This window comes from Dermacentor andersoni, chromosome 1 (assembly GCF_023375885.2).
Source record: "Dermacentor andersoni chromosome 1, qqDerAnde1_hic_scaffold, whole genome shotgun sequence".
NCBI lineage: Eukaryota > Metazoa > Arthropoda > Arachnida > Ixodida > Ixodidae > Dermacentor > Dermacentor andersoni.
The window spans coordinates 199,628,011-199,653,834 of NC_092814.1; the positions used below are offsets into that span (position 1 = coordinate 199,628,011).

At 48.8% G+C, this 25,824-nt stretch overlaps 1 protein-coding gene across 1 annotated transcript in view; it reads right to left on the reverse strand.

The window, feature by feature from the left end:
- Positions 1–10,800, reverse strand: part of LOC126546888 (uncharacterized) — a 55,014-nt gene extending 44,214 nt beyond the window's left edge. Inside the window, exon 1 of the mRNA XM_050194609.3 lies at positions 9,938–10,800. Coding sequence (XP_050050566.1) covers positions 9,938–10,016 — 79 coding nt within the window. The 5' untranslated portion in view covers positions 10,017–10,800. The remainder of the gene's footprint in view (positions 1–9,937) is intronic.
- Positions 10,801–25,824: the final 15,024 nt, after the last annotated feature.

Below are 25,824 nucleotides of genomic sequence, written 5' to 3' on the forward strand. Positions count from 1 at the left end.
CCACACGTATGTGCTTGCGGACGCGCGCAAGCTCGTGTCCGCGCGCCCACGCATGCGCAGACAGTGCGGCACGGCTCGTACGCGTCGAAACGCGGCGCGATGGGCGCGAACTCGGTGTACAGCTGGCTCTCTGTTATCGCGCGCTTGGGCTGCCTCGCGTCGGCGCGCCTGGCTACGCACCTACGGCGCGGTACGTTCACCTCTCAGTAAAGCAGATTAATATCATGCAAGAAAGTGCTTAATTTTTCCTTTTTTGCGCTGATCTAACAGCTCTAAAGATATGACGTTTATAGATATCGAAGCATATTAAAACGCCATCAATAACGAAGTACGAACTGGCTTCTTCCAAGGCGTCTACGAGTGAGCCAGTGAACGCGTGCTGTCGCGCGCAACGTTACTAGACCTAGTCTAGTAACGTTGATCGCGCGCGTGGAAGCACGTCTTTGTGGATGTAAACCACCATTTCTCGCGAGGCGTGGCAGGTGCAAGGCGCGTAGACGCGAGCTCGCGCGCGTCCGCAAGCGTACGTTTGGTCTGGGCTTTACGCGTTTTCTTCTTGCTACGCAGGTTAGTTATTTTTCTAAGTCAACATATCATTGCTTCAAATCCAATTATCCTTCTTTAGACGTGATTCCGTGCCCTGACATTCTGGTTGACCAATTTGTTTCTTTGCTTTTGCTTGTTTGCGGCAACGTTGTGAGTAACCCTGGTCCTAACAAGCAGCCTTCTGATGAACTTGAGGAAGTCTTGAAAACAGTTCGTGATCTTAACTAACATTATTAGAATGGAATCAATGCAACAATCTATGTCTGCAACAGTACGTGAATTAAAAGAACAGCAGGCTGTTTCGCAGACGATATTCGATATAAAAGCAAGATTGCAAAAAGTTTAGAATCAAACTGCTGCGCTGAATCAGTGGTAACGGGAGACAAAGGAACTACATGAAAGTATACACCATGTAGAAAAAGACACATGCGCACTAACTGCCCAGCTCGACGATGCGGAAGCTCAGTCCCGTCGTGATAATTTGTTTTAACGCGAAAGGGTTAAGAGGAAGCTTTAGCTTGGGCGCTCCTATCTAAATACATTTAAAATGAGAATTCGTTCTTCTCGACAGGAGGGGGGGGGGGGGGGGGCACTGCACCAAATTTGGCGAGGTTTGTTGCATTCAAAAGAAAAGCGAAACATATAGTGACTGTTGGTTTCGAATTTTTGAGTTAGGTCGTCAATTTTTTATTAAGAAGCGGCAAAAATCGAAAAAAAAATTTAGAAAACGAAACTATCAAGTTTACAACTCTGCAACTGAAGAATGAAAAATGATATCACAATTATGTAAATTGCATCTAACAGTACATCTAAAGCGGACAAAATTTATATGTTACACATGAACCTCAAGAAAGGTAGCAATATGGAAATACAGCTTTTGCAGAACCCTCGTACACAACCTAACGAATTCAGGTAAGATATAAAATGACATATCAAATTTGTCCGCTTTCAATGATCTAGTGGATGCCGTTAACAGAACCGCGATATCTGTTCTTGATACAGAGCTATTAATTTGTAAATTTCTTGCTTCTTTCTTTTTCAAACTTTCGAATTTTTGAATATCTTTTTCACGAAAGTCAGGTCCTAAATCGAAATTCCGCTTCCAACAGTCACTAGAATTTAACTTGCCCTCTCAAATGCAACAAATTTCATTAAAATCAGTCCACGGGTTATCTCAGAAAAACGTTCTGGCGTTTTACACGGAAAAAAATTTTTTCGAACCACGTATACACAGGCCTTCAATGTGACGCAAGTAATTGACTGAACTAATTGGATTTCTCAAGCTGAAATACGTAGAAAATTTGTAAACTACGATTTTCACACAACCTACAGACATTATAGCTCTCGCATTGTAATTTGACTATACGAGACAATATAATTATGTTACGCGAAAACTCAAAGAAACCCCTTCACACACGCACACCGGCCACGGCGTTCACAGACCGGCCGCGGCGTCCGCCATTTTGCGCGCGCCGTCGCGATGGGTGTCTTGGAGGCCACGGAGCGGCGCTCCCGGTTCCTTGTAATAGCAACAAAGAACGTCGAGCGGAAACACAGAAAGGTTGAAATAATCTCATGGGTGGCGGCAATGGAAAAGAAACCTGTCGTGAGTAACTACTCAAGAGGAAAAAAACGAAATCAGGAAAGAAACAATTTATGATAACTCAAAGGGAAGCTTTGAAGCGAGGTCAGGATGCCTTAGAACACGCACCTATAAAGTGAGATATAAGAAGGAAGAAGCATGTTTTATTAGAATGTGAAGATATCTGTCCAGCGGTCGATTTAGGCACCACTGGCCTCCTTGAAATCCTTGGGTTCAGCGAGAGCAGGGAGAAAGTAAACATGCCCGCAATAGAGATTAGTAAGAAGCGATAGGAAGATAGGTGGAAGTAAGGAAACGACAAAAAACGGACACGTACAAGAACAAAGTTCACAATAGGGGGTAAGAAATTTTGGTTATGGGAATTCATCGTGTTTTTTTTTCCTTTTTCTTTCTTTAACTTAGGTATGACATTATGCAGTATAATAGCAAGAGCTGGGTGGCGCAAACCACCACCCCGTTCCAAAGGGGACGCTGATAACATCCATCCATCCATCCAATACCTGCAGCTGGCGCTCGCCTCCGCCGCATCGCGGCCCACCGTATGAGGCCGTGGTTCCACCACAAAGCTCGCCTTCGTGCATAGCGTTCGCGGCCAGCGTTTCCCGGTAAACATTACGTTTACATACGCTCCAGTTGCCGGGAAGCGTGAGAAGCAGTCAGTGATCTTTGGATGCTATCGCGTTCCACTCTAAGCATCCTCCTTTTTTTTTTTTTTTTTGGACTGTCGGATGTCGCCAGACAGAAGATCGCAGACAGAAGAAAAAGTGCTTGAGGTAATAAACGATAAACTACAGTTTAATATTTCTCCAGACAGTATTACCCGCGCACATAGAATAGGTCATTTTCACACGGCGAAAACGCGTCCACTTATCGTTAAGTTTGAGAAGTACAAAACTAAAGAACTGGCGCTCTCAGAGAAGGTTCTATTGAAGGAACCAAACGTATGTATGACTGAGGGCTATTATACAGCGACACGAAACCTAAGGAAAATCCTAATTGAAAATGGTAAAGGGAAGAAGTTGCCACTTACATTGAGGTACAAGAAACTGCTCGTTGATGGCAAATGGTACGAATACAGCGAAACAGAAGGCACTGTACGCGAAATTCGAACCTCCGACAGTTCTCAGAACGCTGATCGAGCATTGCGGTCCGGTCGCGTTCTTTCAGCAATACCACAGGAAACTGGGAGGGGAGGTTGCTCTAAGTCATATGAGTACTCTGTTTTCTTTGCTAAAATACTTTTTTTTTTAATCAAGACGATCGAGTTACATGTTATTATTAATTACTGTTCCACTGACATCATCGCACTGACGCTTCGCGTCGGTGCGTCTCTTCCGTGTCGGTTGTGGCTGGGAGTTGCCTTCACGAAAGCTTAATCAGCACTAATTGGAATGTCTGATAGTCCTGGATGTGATGTTTGCGGACGCGAGGAGAACACTGAACACTTATTGTGCCACTGTCCTCAATTTCAAGCACAAAGACAATCTTTGTCCAAATGATTGAGGAAACTGCATGATGATCGTCCTCTGAGGGAACGGAGAGTACTAGAGCACTGTCCCCACCAATCATCGACTCAGAAGGCAGTGAAGGCACTTTTGTGCTTTCTGAGAACGTCTGGTTCGAACGAGCGGCTTTGACTCAAGTACTATCGGTGCACGTCTCTATACCCTCTCTCTCTCTCTTTCTTCTCTCTCTCTTAACCTTCTCCCTTCCCCCAGCGTAGGGTAGCCAACCAGACTCTTGACTGGATAACATCCCTGCCTTCCTTATATCCCTCTCTTTCTCTCATCGCACTGATGGAAACATGGCTAAGCAACAAAATAACGAATTCTGAGCTGTTTCATTGTTTTACCAATTATGCTGTTTTTTCGCAATGATCGTAGCAACAGAATCTGGGGTGGTGTTTTGCTTGCTGTCAAGAAGTGCATTGAGTGTGTCAGTGTGCCTATTATATGTGAAATAGAAATTACTTGGTGTTGCCTGACATTAAGTTTAAAAGGATAATCATTGGTGTCTGTTGTAGGCCACCCATAAGCGCTAAGTCTTTTTGCGACAACCTGCATGACTTCCTAGATAAGATTGTAATTCGGTATCCAGGTATGCAGATACTTTTAATGGAAGATTTCAATTTTCCAAACATCCCATGGACGCACACTCGTCCCTTCCCTAATCCATCAACACCGGAATCAAATGAATTTATCGCAGTTTGATGTGACTACGGTCTTACACAAATTTTCGTCCGACGCACACGCATACACATACTTTCTCGTTGCTTGAGTTGGTTCTGACGTCATCAGTCGATAACATTTCACCAGTTACGTACCTTCTTGGTATGAGTGACCATGATGCCTTGAATTTCACGATAATGTTATCACGTCCATCGCAACGCAGGCGTCTAAAGAACATCAGAGGTTATAACAAAGCTAACTTTCCCGCCATTAACAAAGCTCTTTGTTGTTTTCTAGACACTTTTTGCTGCAGTTTCGTGATCGCTCAGTTGAAGAAAACTGGCGCAGCTTCTAAAATAAAGTTTCAGAATTAATTCATGAGCACGTTCCTTCTCGACGCGCCTGCACAATAACACCCCGTAGTATGACCGCCACTTAAATCAACTTTCTAACAAGAAGAAACGTTTATTTCCTGTTGCGAAGCGGTGTCATAAAGCCTCTCGATGGTTTGCAGACAGATATATGCTCTACCTGTCTGGTGTAAGAACTACTAAAATGTTCTTCTTCAAAACTACTCTTCCAAGTTTACTGAAATCCAATCCTAAGCGTTTGTGGAATATTGTAAGAGGAAATAGTGAAAATAAAATCTTACTATCAACATAATCTGGGGACCCTGTGGACACCGACGTCTGCGCCAACATGCTAAATGATTCGTTTGTTAATCCTTTTTCATCATCAGACTTCAGTGGTGAGCATCCTGTGCTATGTCCTTATCACTATTATTTAATGGATCCTATTGTTTTTAGAGCGACGGGAATAAATGCAATCATCCATAATTTAAAAGTAAAGTCTTACGGTTTTGACCAAATAAACAGTAAATTCATGCGTAACACGGTTGAATACTGTTCCATCATTCTTGAATGTATTTTTTCGCAATCGTATCATACTGGAACACTTTCCCACAGACTGGAAGGCAAGCAAAGTAATTCGGATCCATAAGTCCGGGGAAACTCAACATCCTAACACTTACAGGCCGGTGTCCCTAACATCCGTACCCTGCAAAATAATGGAGCACATTACCTTCACACATCTGATTAATTTTCTGTAGTCCAACAACTTTTTCACTCCCACACAACACGGATACCGCAAATATTTTTCATGTGATACTCAGTTCCTGTCATTCACTAACGACGTGCATGCATATTTAGACATTGGTTTGGTAACTCGCTGCATAGTTTTAGACTTCGCTAAAGCTTTTGACAAGGTAAGCCATTCGCTGCTATTACATAAACTTAGTGTGCTTAATATTGATCCCGCCATAATTACCTGGATACACGCTTTCCTTACCTCTCGTGTTCAGTTCGTCTATGCTAAAGATGTCTGCTCCCCTTCGGCACCAGATGGAATAGGTGTGCCTCAAGGATAAATGCTGGGCTCCTTGTTGTTTCTAACACACACACACAGGTGTGTGTGTGTGTGTGTGTGTGTGTCCGTCGTTTTAGGGCCTTCGCTTCAAATCATATCATTCCTCGTTTTTTTTTCATGTCACGCTAGTTTAGAAGTTTATGCCCTCAAAAACGTCATTTGCTTCTCGTGGTAGTTCACAAAGTGATCTCCTTATAGTCTGCCGACCCGACCTCTCGCTGAGCCGAGTAGCAGCCGTCAGTGGCCACTGCGGAAGTTCTGCTTAACCGAGTGGTTGGTTCATGTCATGTGGACTTTTTAAAAGACGACGCCTTTCTGAACGTGCCAACCCCACTTTTCCGTATGGGTATGTCTGTTTCTAGCCTCTCTTATATACGGTCCGATCCCGAAGATATGCAGTCTAAAAATGTGGGCCCAACCCGAAGGTTGTGCAAAGCCGTTCCCGTGGGCATGTGCAGTCTAAAAATGAGTCGATCCCGAAGATAGTACAGTCTAAAAATTTAATCAGTTCGACGCTCCTTCTGCTGCCCTCACGCGAAAACTGGGGTGATAGAGAGTCGCGCGCTGTGACTCCGCACCATTTTCACAGCCAACTCGCTCTGGAAGGCATTGTCTTTGATCGACGCCAACTAGAATTTGAATTGCTTTCCAACTTTGTGTTTGCATTGTGTCTATAGGAAACCAACCACATGCGTACACATTGTTCCTCGCGTCTATAAATTCGGTTTAAGCAGGTTCCTCTTAACGGGAGTCTACTGTATTTTGAGCACATGGCAAACATCTCTTACAAAAGAAAAGCTCAGTGAATTCGGCCTCTAGTGATTACCGCTGGGGGATCGTTCGAACAGGGTCCAGGTCATACTCGGACACGAGTCTGAACCAAGTGAGTGGCCTGATCACAACATGCAGTGTGAGTGTAACCCTCAAAACTGTCGCGGACGGTTACTAAAGAAACATTTCTGTACCAACCGAGCACGGCTGCTATTGTTTAACAGTATGGACAGCCGAACTGTTAAATTCTTGTCAGTCCGGACCGCCGCCATTGTCAGAACGCTTAGAACGACTGAAAGTTGAGCAAGTTGGTCAGGATTCATTGCATCGATAGCAAGCGTGCACGCGAACACGTACGCTAGTAGACACAAGTCTGCACGTTGTCATTTTTGTTCTACTTGTGTACGTATTTTACACCTTTCTTTAGATATCATGAATTGCCAAGATACCAGCTAAAATTCAGACACAAATTAGGCGCGCTGTCGACGCGTAGGTGAAGTGAAACGAGGACAGGGACGTAGAACACATGGCCAGAACTTTTTTTTAAATTCTTTTCTGTGGTTCACCGTCCCCGTCCTCGACTAAACTCGAGCGCGCTTTTTAGACGGGCGCTCGAAGCAAGCCGTCCACTGTGGGACGTTTTCCGCTGCGTTTAACGGCAATAGGGGAGAACACGAAGGTTGGTAGCTACAAGTGGAGCTAGTTTCAAAGGCATTCCAGCAACTGCTCTGTCCGAATGCGCGGAGCCATAAACGTGCCATAGAAATAAAGGTGGCGATAGTTTATTGCGTCCACTACACTAAGCTCTGTTATGATCGACAGTCAGGTGTGAGAATCATTCAAACGGTCTTCCCCACGTCGACATAATTGCCCTCTTCTCCGAATCGACGCCACCTCGTTCTCCACGAGCTGACATAAAAGGCTAGAAGCAGAAACCGAACGTCAAGACGACGTCGCGCTTTTGCCCGAGCTGACACAAAAGGACAGAAGAAGAAACCGGAGGTCAAGACGGCGTCACTCTTTTACCCGAGCTGACACAAAAATGGTAGAAGCATAAACCAAACAACAAGACGGCGTCCCGCTTTTACCCGAGCTGACACAAAAGGATAGAAGCAGAAACCAAAGGTCAAGACGACGTCACCCCTTTTCCCCGAGCTGACACCAAGGATGGGCAACAAGGAAAGACAGGCTCCGGAGGAAGACGGCGACGACGACAGGACCACCAGTGGTTATTTAAGGCCGTGCTGACCCACGTGTTAATAAGGCTGCTCGAGACTCAGATGAGAGTCACATCCTTGTACCAATTAAGTGAATGCAACCTTTTCTACTCTTTTTCATCCTCACTATGCCCGGATTCGTCATTGTTTCCCGATTCCTGCGGTGAAGGCCCACCTCACCCGGTCAAGATTATATCAGCACCTGCAAGTACCGCTAAATGTCGACAAGTTGCTATTCGGGTTCTAGTATTCGCAACATTCGCACTGCGCATCATGAAGCATATACCTTATTAAAAGCACAAATCGATTATTAGGAACAAATAAGCAGTTTGTTCGCCTACTCGGCACTTTCGGAGCTTATACATGGTTGTGCATCATCATGGTTGTGCTGTGAGCGTCTGAGTGTGTTCTTTTTCTTTCTTTCTTTTCCCTGCATGGAACACTTCTGCACGCCATGTATCGGGGACCTACGGGCGGGACTGCAAGCTCTGCCCGCCGGGCACGCCAAACACCCTGCGCCACATGGTGCTGGGATGCAGGAATAACCCAGGCATACCATCGTCATCACCACCACCAGGCGATAACGCGCAGAAAGAAGCGGAACCAGAAGAAGATACGGAAGACCATTGGGAGGCTCTACTGCGGACGCAAGACCCTGAAGACCAGCTACAGTTGGTGAACAGGGCTCGGGCGGCGGCAGCGAGCCATGGCTACCTGGACTGAGGAGGCCACCCACCTTAGGGCTCAAGTCAAAGAAGCCTGGTCAAACAATAAAGTTTATTTTCTCTCTCTCTCTCTCTCTCTCTCTATCTCTCTCGTGCAGCTTGCTCTGCGGCATAGATGTTTATTGAAATAAAAGTGCGGAGGTCCTCTTCATGCATAAATATCAGTAGCGGCTCAGCGAACTTGTCGTACTTGAGCCAACGCCTACAGCTACGCTGTATTCTCCGTTCGTAACTTGGTAGCTCTCTCTCTCGAGTAACCCTCGTTCTTAGGCAGAGCCACAACAGGTGGTGAATCGTCACTGTAGAAGCTGTAGCAGGACACTTTGGACAGTTCACCGAATGTTTCACTCTTGTTATCATCTGCGCATACATTCGAGACTAAAAGAGAAATGCGCGTCGTCCGTGACGATAATGTAGAAAAATCCATTTTTCTCTGTAGTTAGAATGGCCGCGGCAGATGGCGCCACTGATATACAAAATAATATTGCGTATTCATATTTAGTTGAAAGAAAACGTACGGTGCTGCATGCAATCAACTCTGCCAAATGCCACATCTGAGAAAAATTTCAGTGCGAATGATCGCGGTTGTGCTGAAAAGACCTGCAGCTCCCCGAGCGGCGGAGTGTGCTCTGCACTACTTCACTTCCCGTGTGTCATGTACGCTATAAGGCCGGAATGAAAATTATCGTGTCGTACTGCAAACAGCCGTTACGAGCTATGGAATTGACTGCAGGTGTCCGTCCATTAGCAGCAAAAATTTCGAACAATTCTCATAAAATGCCTTTTTGTTTAAATTGTGCATTCATGTGGCGAATCGAACAAGCGTTTATCGACTTCAAGCCAAAGAAAGCACTCTAACCACTACTCCACGCCCGTCTTCTGCAGCTATCAACCGTTATAAGCTATAGGAAATGGACTAAACGTCCCTGGCTGTACATATTCCCGGGGTTGTACATTTGAGGCGGAGATTCACTTTAAGCTACCTTATAATAGGTCGCCCCCTCCCTCTTTCTTTTTCTTTTTCTTTAGCATGCCGCTTTACAAAGGCGTTCTTTTTTTTTCAAGTTCTCCTCAACGTCTGAAACATTCACAAGTGAAATCAGCGGCCATAGTCACAAAACCTTTTGTTCGTAAGAGCTGTTTGCCGCTGTCCCGCCGATTTTCCTAATAATATATCTCCAACACCACGTTCGGCTGGCACCTGCTCTTACGAACAGTTCTGGTGTAATTTTTTTTTATTGGGTGATTACGGGTCCAGGTGCATAAGCTGCGGCACTGGTGTAAGCAGCTGAACACCGCTGACAGCATGCACGACGGCGGCGTGCGCATGCGTAGGCCACCACTATACCTCACAATTGATGGCCGTACATGGTTGGAACACTTCATGCGAATCCGAAATGGCGCGCAAACACTTCGCTTGCTCGTCAGATACGAGCGCGTCCGCCTCCGCAGTAGGCCAGGCTGAAGCATTTGTGTACTCACCGCAAAGGAAATCATCGGCAAACACGGCGGTCACGAGGAGGAGCAAAGACAGCACGCACGCTAGAGTCACTTTCGCCATGGCAAACAAGACTGGGTTGCGCGGGCAGCGGGTGTGTTGCAGTGCGCTAGCGATAATCGTTCGCACTGCCGAGCAAGCTGCGGTGCGGGGCAAGGTGGCTGAAATTTCCCGTGCAGAAATGCTCGTGGACCCCCCGCGGGCCCTTGATCTTATACGCAGCCACAGAATGGCCGTCAACTCGCGGTGGGGACGAGGTGAGCAAGAGACCAGTTCAGCAGCAGCGCGACCTTCGAGCGCGCGGATTTCTCGCCCCTTTTTATCACGATGTTCCGTTTCGTACACGCTTACTACGTACAGGCTCGGTCCTCAACGTGTGTTCGTGTGCACGATTCGCGACCGTGGAAGTTTCCACTGACGTCACCATTGACCACCTCGCAACAACTGGATCCTGTTCGCGAAGTTCCGAGCCGTGCCGGCAAAGTGTACCACTGTTCAGCACGCACTGTTGGTGAATGAATGCGAACACCAGTGAGCACGCAGCGCAAGCTAGCTTGACACTGCCTGCGCCACACTTCGGGCTGAACGACTTAACCAGTATAACGGAAGCGCAAAGTCTGAGAAGCTGTCGATGTCCGCATGGGCTCGAACACAGTGAAAGGAGACGAACAAGGTGCTCGACTGGTCTGCTGGCGGCTGTCGCGTGGCATAACGAACAGTCAGAAAACAGTATATGGCAAATGACGTCGCGTGTTCACTACTTGTCGTTGTTAGCGAAAACGTGACGCCAAAGGATCGCTCACATGTAATGGTACGTAACGCCTGCATGAGAGATTCAGTATAGTAACTGGCACCCTCGTCCACGTGTTATTGCTTGCGGTATGCGCGTGATCACATCCTCACGCGCATTTCGTTAGCAGTATGAGTGTTTCTCTCGCAACAAAACTCTGCTTTGGCGAAAAGTTATATCTGTGGGGCCAAGTAAAGATACACAGGGCAAATTATTTCCGGGCAAACGGTGAAGGCTGCGTACACAGCCGAACCGGTGGCCTCTCCACTAAATCACTTGTGCTGCAGAGTTGCGGCGGAGGGAAAACACTGCACGCCTGCGACACCACCGACATTCACGAGGCTGGGCTTTTGACAAACGACGTCTCCTGTGCCTTCGTTCGGCTAGAAGTGACTTGCCTCTCGCCTCCCGCTTCGAATGCAACCTGGAATCGCTGTTAGGACCGCGACACGAGCTTTGGCGATGAAAAATGGCATTACTCGGCGGTGGCGACGGCCAGTGAAAGTGCGCCGGCGGCCTTGCCCCGGCCGCCGACCCACTTCGCGGCTCGTCCGCTTCGTCCGACGGGGCCTGTAAAACCTCCCCACCGCTTGCGAGAGCGCACATACCGCTTCTACGCGGGTAAAGTGGCGCGTCTTACTCCGCCGAGCAGCGCAGTCGCTGGAAAACTACATACCGATAGGTTTCCGTGATAACGAGTCTATCTACGACGGCTGTGTCTTGGCTCAGCGTGGCCTTTCCAGGTGGAGTTCTCTGTGCGTCGCCATCGTGATCGTTGTTGTTGTTGCGTTATAGGTGGTTCAGGCCTTGCAAATTCTAGCGGGTCGTCGCTTCGCTCGAGCCCCTCACCGGGAAAATGTATAACGGTTCTGTTCCAATGTTATTCCTTTTCGCACTTCGTCAATGGCCGAGCAGCGCTCCGCCCACGTTATAACCGAGATCGGACGACCGTAGATGGGGGAGTGATAAGGACAGAATAGGAGCGCGCTAAAAAGAATCCTTACATTACACAACCGTTAAAATGTCATTTTGTTCCTCTCACCAATATACGCCCACGCCAGTGTTATGTTTCAAAAAGGCTACAGAAATTCTGAGAATCGTCTACTGATACGTAAGCGTTGTTTGGCTCGGCTGTGACCTCGTTTTTGCGTTTTTGCTTAGTTTTGCTTACTTGCTTTTCCTAGCTCATGGGCGTCTATACCCATGGCTTTTCCGGTGGCAAAGAATGCTTAGGCTTTAGTAGACAATTGCCAGATTTTCTCGCCACATCCGGCCCATTCAATGCTACCGTACCAATTGAGCCGGACCGCCGGGCACGAGCGCTCCTCAACAGAGAGAGGGTAAAAGATCTTTATTAATAACATTTGAATGGCGAGAGCAGTGTGGGAGGAACCCTCAGTCCAGGGTCCCTAAGATGATTCCGGCGATGTTTCGAGCCCGTTGTATCACAGCTCGGAGGACCTCGGGAGGTCCGTCGCGAAGGGCATCGTCCCACAGCTGAATAATGGTTGCGTAGGGGGTAAAGGAGAGTTGGCAAGGGAGGAAAGAGGTTTGCAGTGCACTCAATCGTGACGTGGAAGATTGTGGGCGAGCTGCCACAGCCAGGGCAACGATCTGCATAACAGTGTGGGTAGAATTTATTGAGAGAGACAAGATTTGGAAAAGTTGCAGTTTGTAACTGGCGTAATGCCACTGCTTCCTCCCGCGAGAAGGACGGCGGTGGTGCGGCGTGGGTGCGACGAATGCGTGTATAATGACGGAGCATGTTTTTGTAACGGAGCAAGGGATCCCCCCACTCTGAACTAGTCGCCTCACCACGCCGAGTCGCCCGGAGGGAAATTTCTCGGGCGACCGCATGTGCGCGTTCGTTACCCGACAGCGAGGTATGACCAGGGGTCCAGAGTAAGTGGATGCGGGGAGGCGTGGTTGGTGTATTTTGCGGGATCTGTTTGAGAATTTGGTGCGCCGCTCTCGGGACGCCATGTCCTGATAGGAACGCCCGGCATGCCTGTTGCGAGTCCGTCAATATATACAATTCCCCAGGAACACGGATGGCGTATCGAATTGCAAGAGCAACACCGAGAATTTCTCCGTAAGCGGCATGCTCGGGGTGCATATTACGTGGTAATGGATGAATACTTAGCGCTTGGCGTATCGCTGACGACAAGATCGTTGGACGGGTTTCAGACTCAAGGGGTGGGACAGAGTATCCTAGCCGTGTGAGAAGATGGCGGCCAGTAGGAGTGAGTAGGAGGCGCTGGCGATGGCTGACCCAATGTGCCTCTAGCAGCTCGCCTAGTGTGTTATGTGTCCCTAAGTTAAGGAGACGGCGTGTGGAAGTATAGTTCGGGAGGCCATGGGCCAGCTTCGTCACTTTGCGAATCATTGCGTCTATGCGAAGTTGTAGCGCTTGGGTCAACCGCTGAAATGGGAGATGGTATGTAAGGCGGCTGATCACGCATGCCTCCACCAAGCGCAGCAGGTCCTCTTCTCGAAGGCCCGAGCGCCTGTTGGAGACCCTCCGGATCAAGGCCAGAATTTGCTCAATCTGTCTGGATAGAAGGGAAACAGTGTAGTTTGACCTGCCATCCGCTTGGACGTGTAGGCCGAGGATACGAGCACGATTAACCTGTGGTATCGGTGTGCCATCCACGTACGTGCACAGTGATAGGGAGAGTACAGGAACGGCTCCGGTAGTGTTCCTGTATATACAGGAACACTAGGCTCCGGGGGCGAATGATTATGAGCTCCGACTTTTCCGGAGCACATCTTAAGCCGCATTTTCTCGCGTACTCGGAAACTGTATCGACTGCTTGCTGCAGTCGGTCCTGGATGGCTCCGTCGGAACCCCGTGTCGACCAGATAGTAATGTCGTCCGCATAAATAGCGTGAGCGACATCAGGGATCTGGTCGAGTAGCCGGGGGAGCCCTGCGAGCGCTATATTGAATAGAGTAGGGGAAAGAACTGAGCCCTGGGATGACCCACGTCCTACAAGGCGAATCGTACCGGATCGATGCGGTCCCATTCCTACGGTGGCTGTGCGATCTAGAAGAAATGCGCGGATACAGTTGTACATACGAATTCCACTGTGTGAATGTGCAACATTGCGAAGGATGAGGTCATGTTCAACATTATCGAATGCCCCTTTTAGGTCTAAGGCGATGAGTGCTCTCGTTTGGGCGGACGACGGAGGTCCTATGACTTCCTCCCGCAATTGTAAAAGCACATCTTTGGCAGACAGATGAACCCGATATACGAATTGAGAGTTAGAAAAGAATGATTTTTCTTCGAGGAAGGGCTGCAGACGCCGCAAGAGTACATGCTCCATGAGCTTACCAATGCAGGATGTTAGGGAGATTGGTCGTAAGTTTTCAACCTTAACAGGCTTGCCCGGTTTGGGGATCAGTGTGATGTCGGCGTGTCGCCATGCTTGGGGAAGCATGCCCTTGCGCCAGCAATCATTGAAGATATGGGTGAGGTGGTTAATATCCGCGTCACTGAGGTTACGAAGGGTGGCGAATCGGATGTGGTCGGCTCCCGGTGCCGTGTTGCGGCGTAGGTCTTGTAGGACCACCCGCACCTTGTCAGATGTGATGTCTGCATCGAGCAATTCGTTCGCCTCGCCTACATAAGGATAGTCAGGGTACTGCGGCGGCGGGCCTGTGTGTATGAAATGCTTCCCTAGCTCTCTGAGGAGTGTCGAGACATCGTCCCTGTACTCGTGCATTAGGATGTGCAGCTGTTGAAATGTTTTTCCCTTTGTTGTGGTGGGATCTGTGAGTGAGCGAAGAATCGACCACGTTCTTGCTGTGCTCAATGTGCCTGAGAGGCGATCGCAACATCCTCGCCAGTTATTCCTCGTAAAGATCTCTGCATACTCCTGGGATTCCCGTGTAATTTGATCTATACGTTTCCTAAGTTTTCGGTTGAGGCGTTCTCGTTTCCATCGTCGTGTCAACCCTCTGCGGGCGTTCCAAAGATGAAGTAAATGCGGGTCTATGTCTGGTGTCTCGGTTTTGGTGCGCAGTGTGCTCGTGGTGACCTCTAGATCTTGTGCGAGAGAGTCAAGCCAGCGTTCGTACCCTTGACGCTCAGGTGGGCCCTGGCGACGTTCCCTGAATTTCGCCCAATCCGTTATACGCACATTTCGCTCGGGCCTGCGCGCACCCCGTAATGACAAGGTGGTCGCCACAATGTAGTGGTCACTACCAAGATGCTCCTCTAAAGGCCCGTGCGCAACGACTGGGCCAGTATTGCGCACGAAGGTAAGTTCAGGGCAGGTGTCACGAGATACGCTGTTGCCTATCCGAGTGGGGTGCTCTGGGTCGGTAAGCAGTGTGTATCTCATGTTACAGATGGCATTCCATAAGCGGGTCCCTTTAGCCTGCGATTTAACCTAACCCCATGCAGTATGCAGAGCGTTAAAGTCGCCGGCCACCACACAAACCCGTCCAAACATACCAAATTCTGTTAGTAGGTGCTGAAAACAGTGCGTTCGCGAACGGGGGGAACTGCACGCATTGAGTATAAACAGACTCTCGCTGCGTTTACCTTGCGTAATTATTTCCAATATTTGGTGAGGAATGTCAATGTTAGTGGTATGCATGCGACATGTAACATGTTTCGAAACTAAGGCTCCCACAAGAGGAGAGACACCCGAGAGCGTGCTGTAGCCGGATAAAGAAGGGGTGCAGTTGAGTTCCTGTAAGAGGATGACATCAGGAGGGTTCGTGCATGTGGCGATATGCTGCTGTAGGGAACCTCGTTTTCGGCGGAATCCCCTACAATTCCACTGCCACACCACTAGTTGCTCCGCGTTACGCGGCGCCATTATCATCGCGAGAGGAAGCAGGCGGTCGTGCATAGGGATGCAGGCGCCGGGTGCCCACATTTGAAGGTTGCGGCCGAGAGCCTTGGTCGGAAAGCGCGCTTTCGTTACCGCTAAGCTCAGGAACTTGCATACGAGCGAAAGTGCACTCTATACATGATTTCACTTGCTCCGTAATCCCTATTTGAAGGGCCTCCATTTGGCGTTCTATCCTGTCCAGAGCCGCCTGCATACTAGTGCTTATAGTGTACTAGAATAATGTACATTATTCTAGTACACTATACTAGTGCTCATGTCTGCCACCAGCGCGTCCATTTGTTTTTGCAGGCGCTCACAGCGCGCCTCCATGTCACGACGTAGGCGGGCTATTGCTATTAAAGGATCGGGATTTGATAACGAATTGGTAATAGGGGAAGGGGTAGGGAGAGATTTACGGGGCGGAGCGAGCGGTGGGGGACCCTCCGCCCGACCTACCTCCAGAGGCGCCTCCATTGCTGTTTTCTTCTCCGGGGTCTGCTGCACCCCTGAAGGGACCAGGGTCACCTTGGCTGGGGCATTGGTCTGCAGGGCCTTCTTGTAGGGTTGTTGGGAAGATGGGGAAGGAGGGCACTTCTCTGGGAGGCGCACCGATGCCTCGCGGGATCGGGACCGAGACTTGGAGCGGGTCCGGAACTTGCGACGGGATCTCGAACGGGTCTCCGACCGGATGGTGGTGGTGGTGATAACTTTATTGCACACAGGGGAGTTGCGGACACGCAGGTCCTTGGGCCCCCGCACGGCCCCACTGCACTCAAACGTTCATGTCCCGGAGGCTCATGACGCTGGCAGCCCGGCCTGTGGCGATGGCTTGCTTGGCCGGGTCCTCGGAGCGCAGTAGGGTCTCCCAAGCCTCCCAAGTAGTAAGGTGCTCCAGGCCCCGCGGGGGAGGATCCGCCGGGCAGAGGAAAAGAATGTGATCGAGAGTGGCTTTGGGGTGGTGGCAGAGGGTACAGGAGGGGTCGGTGTGGACGTGGTGATAGCGCGAGCGTATATAAGGGGAGGGTAAGGTGCGTGTTTGGAGCCGCCTCCAAAGTGTCTGGTGATAATTCCGACCGGACTTGTCTGGTCTCCTTCGTTGGGGCGCGCGACGTTCAGGTCTCCGCCGTATCTGTGGTAGTGGTCGGGTCGCTGGAGGGTTGGAGTTCACGCTGCTCTTTCTCGAGAGCTTTCCGCACCCAAGCTTTGTTCAGTGTCTGCCTAGCACGCCGCGGGCAGTTTGGATCCGCTAAGGGTGGGTCCCGTCACAGGATCTGCAGTGTGGGGTGCACGGATGTGACGGGGTGGGGTTGTCAGTCCCGCACGTCGCGCAAATGACCACGTGCGGCGTAGGACAGTAATCGGCCCAATGACCGAGCTTGTGACATATCTTGCAAAGCAGTTGGCGGGGTCGATGGGGTAGCAGCGGAGTTCTGCACCATAGAAACGCACGTAGCGAGGCACTTGAAGTCCTTCAAATGTTACCAACGCAACGTTGATTTGACCCATCATTCGTGCTTGAAGTATTTGAGTTCCAGGAGCCAAAAGCTCATCCACTAGCTTGGAAGACGGTGTACCGGGCAAAAGACCAGAAACAATTCCCTTGAATGAGTTGTCTGGGGCCGCAAATTATGTTGTGATGGGATAGACCCGCTGACCAAGGTTCAGCTCCCTCACCTTGTACAATGCGTCGGCTACGTGTGACTGGGGTGTGCTGATGATTGCCAAGTTCTGCTGAGGTCGCAGTCGGAATATGATGTCCTGACGATGGTCGGTGGTCAAGCCGGCTGCACTCCATAGAGCACTGGCGAGTTCTGGGCGCGTTCACTTATCGAGGCAAAGTCCTCCGTGAGGCCGCAGAATTATCTTTTCATCGTGCAAAGGAAGTTGAGGCAGTTTCTGATTCCGACTGCGCTTGCGTACGGTAGGCTGGGAGGCGTCCGGAATGCCCAAGATGTTCTCGGAGGGTTGCGTCTTAGCGTGCGTTGCTTATGTATGACTGTCTTCCAACAGCAACCTGTGTCGTCGTCAGTTTTGTCGTCGTAAATGTTCGGGGTAGCATCTTCCTCCATCCTTTTCCCCATCGGAGTGTCCACCTCTCGTTGTTGGAAGGAAAAATTGGCGACGACAGGATCGGCGGCCACTCCCGCGGTATCCACCTCGGGCGTCTTCGTTGTTGTCGAGGGACGCGCGGCGGCGTTCTCCGTCGCCGATTGCGTCTTCTGCTCGTTGGAAAATGACGTTGCGGTAGATAAATGCTCCATCGAAACAGCGGTGAATTGGCCGAAGGCCCTTTGCCCGCCCGTTTAGAACATGGGCCTCGGAAGAGCTGGTCGCTTGGCGCTCTTGGTTCATGGTGTAGAAAACACGCCAAGGCAGCTATGGCCCCGACAGGGGCAGCCGCGTTGGAACTGCTTCAGAACTGTAGAGGCGCGGGAAGCGGCAAAAAAGTCCCGGGAAGAAAAGGCGGTCGGTGGGAAACGGCGAGAAAGCCGCTTCCCATATGACTCCCGGCGAAAGCGGCCAGGGCAAGGGCGGTCAAGGGCGGTCGGTGAAGGTCGCGTAGTCTCGGTGGTTGCGGAGCGCGCCGACGACACGTGCGTTCACTTCGGCCGACTGATTGGGCTCCTCGACAGAACAGGGTGGTCGAGAGGGAACGCCAGCTGCCGCAGTGGCGGCGCTGCGTGAGGGGAGAGTGCACTGCCGTGTCACCCTCGCTCTTGCAAGCATGTGTTCTGCGTGCCTTCCTTGTCCACGCAAGTGCGCGCCTGCGTTCTGACTGCGTCTCGGTAAGGCCCAATGAAAACGCGCTAAACGTCTCAACGCGCTCGCTTGCCCGCGAGGTGTTCATAACTCGAAGGACGCTCAGCGGCGTTCAATTGGACATTGGGCCACCCCGAAATCTCAAGTAGGCCCACCGCCAAATTTAAGTTGGCCCACTCCCAATATTTCAGTTGGTCCATGTTCAAATTTGAAGTTGACCCACCCCCAAACTTAATTTGGCCCATGCCCAAATTTCAAGTTGACCCAGCCCTAAATTTTAAGTTGGCCCACCCCCTAATTTAAGTTGGCCCACCCCACATTTCAAGTTGACCCACTTGAATATTTCAAGTTGGCACACACCCAAATTCAAGTTGGTCCACCCCCAAATTTCAAATTGGCTCACGCCCAAATTTCAGTTGGACCACTCCTACTATAAGCTTGCCCATGCATTTTCTAAGGAGCCCTATGTATCTCTATTCCTTTTACATGAAAGGAAGGAGCAAACTTTACTATAGAAGCTGCTACATTTATCTTGACAAACCTGTATGACAGCAGCGAACGGTTTATAAACATATATAGTTATTTACAAACACATCTCAACGTGCAATATAGAAATCAAGTTTTGAACGCGTAACCTAACGCAAACGGATAAGGACTGAAGGCATTAAAACGACGACATGGTACTGACACGACTTTTTAATGCGAATAGCATTCTTTGCCTATTTCACCGTTTTCAACCTATCTATCTATCTATCTATCTATCTATCTATCTATCTATCTATCTATCTATCTGTCTGTCTGTCTGTCTGTCTGTCTGTCTGTCTGTCTGTCTGTCTGTCTGTCTGTCTGTCTGTCTGTCTGTCTATCTATCTATCTATCTATCTATCTATCTATCTATCTGTCTGTCTGTCTGTCTGTCTGTCTGTCTGTCTGTCTGTCTGTCTGTCTGTCTGTCTGTCTGTCTATCTATCTATCTATCTATCTATCTATCCTTTTACGCCATACCAGCGGTCCAAGTTGTCTACCTGCTTATGCCACTAGGTATGTGCTCCTGGTCGAGATGGCATCGTGGTCGTTCCACTGTCGTCATTCCAGCCTCGTGATCTTACTCTCGTCCTGCCGTCGTCGTCAGGCCATCTACTCCGACCCATCGCCCAAGTTGTCCAATCGCTTAGGCCGATAGGTATGGGCTCGAAGTCATGATACCATCGTGGTCATTGCATCGCCATCATTCTAGCTTTGTCATCCGACACTCCTCATGCCGTCGTCGTCATCCCATCATCGTCATACAGTCATTATGCATTTGTTGTCAAAGCACCAGTCATCACCATTCCAGCTTCGAGGTCTCACTCTCGTCAAGCTGTCGTCGTCACGCCTTCTACTCCGACCAAGTGGTCCAAATAGCTTGGTTCCCTAGGTATGCGTTCGAGGTCGTAATGTCGTCGCAGTCATTGCATCGTCGCCTTTCCTGCTTTGTCATCCGACTCTTCTCATGCCGTCATCACGCAATCGTCGTCCCACAGTCGTCGTCGTGTCGTCGCCGTCATGCTATCCGATTTATCATCGTCATCACTTTGTAGTAACGTCATCCCGTTGTTATCATGCCATCGTCGTTCCATCGACGTCCATATTTTTTGTCATTGTATCGTAATCATACTGTCGTCATTCAATCGGGATGATGACGTCCCTAGACGGAAAGTTTTCATTTTTCCGGGGGGGGGGGGGGGTGACCAGCTTACCGAACCCCATATATATATATATATATATATATATATATATATATATATATATATATATAACCTTGCACTTGCAGAAACTTCGTGTGACCTCGAAGAATTGTTCACTGAAGTGACGCGGCCTTATATGAGAATTTACAAGACCTCATAGTAGGAGACAGTTCAATTTCACAGCCTCCCACCACCAAGAATCTGGCGTCTCTAGGTGGTGTAATCTACCTTCGCTTAATTGTCGTATACTTCGCTATCACTAATACTGCTTCGCCTTTCCGGCGAAACTGCAGCTTCTCTCTATCTTTTTTTCTGTGAGTCCGAGTATAAGCGCTGCTGCGCATGACTCAAGGTCGATTCAAATAGGTCGCGAAGCTTCGGGCGAAAAGCGGTTCAGTACAGATTGTCACCGACATCAGCATGGGGGGTTATGGGAGCAGCGATTGAAGGGCGACTAGGTTTGGAGGGAACAAACATTGGGAAAGAAAAACGCGTTCTTTAATTCAAACGAGACACAGTTAGATTCATTCAACGAAAATAAAATTCCTAGTCAATTTTATATATTCGTGACGAGTTAAGAAAATAGAAGTTTAATTTTATTATTATTAATAAATGCATTTCTTTTCAGCGCCCATCGCTACAGGGGCGTTGACGCCACTATCACTCGCAATGCAATGCACGTCTTGAAATGGACAGAAAGGCGCACTCGTATCACGTGTTGAAATACGCCCCCCTCACAGTTTGTGCTTTCTTGCTTGTCGAAGTATGTCGGAATTTGGTGACGCGGGTAGCTTCATTGCTTCTTAATCTGTTCAGTCAAAAGTAGTGAGTTACGACCGCCAGATAATTGTGTAGTTGTTTTCGTGCGACTGCGCTGGCCGACGGGCTTGGCATCCAACAATAGGATCAGCACTCTACACCTAAAGCTTTCGTCGGCCTCCAAAGAAAGTACGTTCTGTGCAGGGATGCGATTTCGACAACCGTACGGCTGGCCTTTTCCTGCATCGCTTTCCACGCTGAAAGCTCGAAACGCCCATCAAGTCGAATGGCGGGGCATTTGAATATATAGCTCCAAAGGAAGAACAACAAAACAAATTTCGCGCCTTCGAAAACAAAATGACGTCACTTCTGCTTTTAACGGACATGGCGTCACATTATTTTTTCTTCCGCCGGAAGTGTTCCCACCACATAGAGATGGCGCTAAGCCCCATGGATCGCTAAAGTGCCTTGATAATTTTAAAGTAGCGACACTCTTTGAACTCTGCCGCCGCCGCGCGACCTCCTCGCCTCCTCCTCGCCCCTTGCGCGTTCCCCCGTGGCAACCAGTTCTGCCCCCGTTTTTCTGCACGACGATTGGCCTCCCTGCCGTTGCCCTTGGAAACGCGCGGATCTTGAGTTTTGCTTGTGTTTTTCTTTTTCGTTCGCGCCATTTTCCTCCTGAGCACGGCTGGCTCGGCGCTTTAGCTCGGCGTAGCGAACGTTGTACGCTGTGTTTCTGGTCTATGTGCTAGCGCTATGCCGGGCTGTTGCGCATATAACTGCAGCAAGAAGCCTGAAGATGGTTATGCCGTTTTTATGATACCACAATGAAAGCGTGACGGCTTGCGTAGGAAGTAGTGGCTGCATGACATTGGCCGAAAGAACTTTGTTCCGACAAAGAACAGCGTTGTTTGCGAGCTGATGAGTCTTTCTTTTAGCTCGTAGCAAAGCATCCCGTAATACGGCATTATTTTTTCAATCTTCCGGCCTGCTCACCAGCGTTTTTGTTGCGGTTGTCCTCAGTATGCTTAATATTCTGGGGCGGCTCCATCACTTCGCACGTCGATAACTGTTGTTATTCAGTCGGAAGTGCAGTATTATTGATTCTGCTTAGCGCCCTGAAATAATTAGTGGCAAGTATGCCTGTAGTATTGCAGGTGATGAGCGTTAACTAGTCAAAATGGAGCTTTTTTTAAGTTTTAAGGCGAAAGCCTTTAGATCTTTATGTTTCAAGGTCGCGTTGTAAACGAAGTATCACGTGACCCAAGGAAGGCCAGAGGGGACCCAAAGCATGTCCACCCCTGTATAAGAGAATGATTACCCAAGTTAATTAATGGATCATTAGTGGTTGACATAAGGTGGATTAGGGAGGATTAAGGTTTATTAGTGTATTAAAGAAGATTAAGGTGGATTAGAGTGCATTACGAAGGATTAAGATGCATGAATAAAGGTTAAGGTGCGTGGAGGAGGATTAAGTCGGATAATGGTGGATTAAGGTGAAGTGTTGATGAAAGGGTATTAAGACCGATTGGGGTGGATTAGGGTGCATGAACAAGGATTAGGGTGGATTAAGGTGGATAAAGGAATATTAAGGTCGATTAAGGTGAATTAATGTTGATAAAGGAGGATTAAGACTGATTTCGATGGACTAGGGTAGATTAATGTGGATTAGGGACCATGGAGCTGGATTAGGCTTGATAGAGGCGGATTAGGGTAGATTGGGACCATTAAGCAGGTTTGAGTGGGATTAAAGTGCGTGAATAACGATTAATGTGGATGAAGGAGGATTAAGGCGGATTATGATGGATAACGGTTGATAAAGGAGGATTAAGACCGCATAGGGTAGGCTAAGTTGCATTGGGGGTGATGTAGGTTGATTAAGGTGGATTGGGAGTATTAAGGTGGATGAAGGAGCATTAACGTGGATTAGGGTGGACTAAGGTGAATTGGGGTTCATTGAGTATTAAGACCGCTTAGTCTACCACAATCCTCCTAATGCACATTCATCGACCTCAATCCTCCTTCATTCACTTTAATCCACCGTAATCCATGAAAGTCCTCCTTAATGCACCCTAATCCACCTTCATCGACCTTAATCTACTCTAACCCTCCTTAAAGCGCTTTAATCCTCCTTGATCAACCGTAATGCTTCCTCATTAACTTTGATAAACCCTAGCCCACCATAATCCTCTTTAATACACCTTAATTCCTCTTAATCCACCCTTATCCTTCTTTATGCACTTTAATCCACCATAATTTACTATGATCGTCCTCAATGCACATCAACGCACCTTCATCCACCCTAATTAACCTCATCGACCTTAATCCAACCTAGTCCTCCTTTATGCACCTTAATCCACCTTCATTCACCCTAATGCACCTTCATCGACTTTAATCCACTTAATCATCCTTAATACACGCGAATTCATCTTAATCCAATCACTAATCAATCATTACTTTGCTAATTATCAATCATCTCTTATACGCGGCTGCTTATGCTTTGTTTCGCTTCCCTCCTTCCTTCGGTCACGTGATATTTTATGTAGCTCACAACGGGACCTTGAAACAGAGGTCTAAGGCTTTCGCTTAATAAGCCACACACCAAGGGATGTGTCACAAGCAATACTAGATCAGACGCACGAAGTAAAGCGTCTGATCGTGTGGCAGAAAAATTGTCTGGAGTATAGAACTCGCCTCAAAACTCCCTTTAAACCAATATACCCAGCTCATACGGCTTTAAGAAAAAACCAACCTTCTGATAAACGTTGCCTTTCTCAAAATTTTCAACCCCACTGGGGCGCGCAACTGGCGCAAAATAACACACCTCCATAGAATCCTGCGGCCCGTCCGCGGGAGCCGAGGAGGAATAGCGTGCCGTGCGCAGCCGGCGGGCGAGGAGAATCGAGGAGGAAAGCGCCGTGAGGAGGAGAGTGTCGCTACTTTCAAATTATCAAGGGGCTTTATGGACCGCCGATGGACCGCCATGTTTTGAACGTATGGGCTCCTATGGAAGCTTCGCTACCAGGTATTGGCCTCGAACTCCACCACTGGAAAAGCTGGCGCCACCGTCGGCGTGACGTGCTAGGAGGGATCACGTGGACATAGCAGACGCGTCGGCTGCTTCGGGAGTGCCGAAGCGAGCTGAAAACGAGTTTAAATTCCCTTGTACGCTGCGGTCCTCATTTAGTGGCGAGATTTTCCCGCTTCGAGTGTCTCCTTTACAACGCTGGAAAGCACTACAATAGGCAGTGGCTGCCTTTGAAGGCGCGCAACATGGTAGGCATACTGCTCGGTGCCGCAGTGCCGGACGTACGCAACGGAGCCCGGTGTCAGCCTTATTCACACGTAGCCGCAGGACAAGAAGCTGCGTGAAGCTTGGCTAGCGAAACATAAAACCGGCAAATAGTAATCGGCTACAACTCGGGTATGCAGCAAGCAAAGACGCGAGGAAGATTTCTGCTACGGCGCCGGGTCTGCGATGTTCAGGAAACGCGCACTGAGACGCTCGCCCGAATCCGCTGCCCGACTAATGTCATGACGGTTTGGTCTATGAACTTGTCGATGCTATAGATACTGGCAAGTTCACTGGAGTGGAAAGGGAGCGGTAAGAAGCACATTAAAAAAAGCATGGCATATGGTCATGTTTGTGTTATGAATTCTGTGCACTGGATTACAAAAAAGAAGCAGCGGGAAATCGCACGCTGAAAACACCAATAAACATACAGTGCGACGCAACTCGAGAAATAATATTGAAACGTCCAAGAATTTAGAAGAAAAACAAGATTGAATCGTCATGACGGCACATCACCTTGAAGTCTCTACAATCAAATTATCTTTGAGCAGCTCTGATAGCGCCCACGCAACAATGGTTGCTTGTATAATGTCAAATTCTCATATTCCGCGGCCTAAAGCTCATGGCACGGTGCGAAAGCACGCACGCAGCGAAAGGGAAACAGTGCGCGGACAAGCATGCAGACGCGCAGTCGGTCGGTGCGAATCTGTGCGACTGCTGCATTGAGGCTTCATTCTATTACGCTACATTTAGTTATTCAAACACTATAAGAACATATTTCACATAGTGTGCTCTCAGCGTTTACTCACCTTTCACGTAAGAAAGCCGGTTCGGAAGTCTCCATCGCGGCGACCGCGCACAGTGGCGTTCACTAGTACGTATTCGGTAAAGAGATAGCGTCTGTAAACGAGTCTGTGATTTCATTTTGCCCAAGATTATTATTTAGACAGTAAAATACTTCTCTCGTTTCGAAATTACTTACAGAAATGTCCGGGAGAGCTCGCGCGTGGTGTTTTCAGTGAGCTCTGACAGCAAAACCTATCGCGCCACGTGATCCCTCATACTACGCCAGCGAGGCGCTTCCGATAGGTGGCGACTCCGTAACTCCTCGCCGCCAATATTTACGTTGCATGACTGCTGTTGATTTCGATTTCGAGTGAATCCGGCTTGGCTTCATTTCGGTCACTGAGTGAATTATACAGGGTGCTCAAACTATCATGCACCAAGACTTTAAAAAAAAGAGCAGTTGCGTTACTAGAAGAAAATCTAGTGCATATTGTATCCAGTGCAGTGGAGTAGCCGCCAGTAATTATTTCATTCCTGAAATTTAATTCAACAATTACAATTAATTATCTAATTCGAGAAGTACTGTCTTAATTATCAAAGTGTCAATGATGCATTTGTAGGCACCCCCAGGCACCCTCGAATGACATCTAACTGCTGTGTTTTCAGCGACGGACTAATTGCGTGCATTTTTTTTCGGCTGGCAAACAAACCTCACTAAATATGAAAAATACCACGTGACTGCGCTACCACCCGCATCATAAAGCAGCGCCCTCAAACAAGTTGATTGAAAGCAACTGCATTGCCTGTCGCAAACCCGACGAGACAGCGCATCACCTTGATAATGGTACGGAAGGAGCCCAAAAGCAGGTCTCACGGCTTCGCAGCTATTCCTTCCTCTCTGCGTCACACT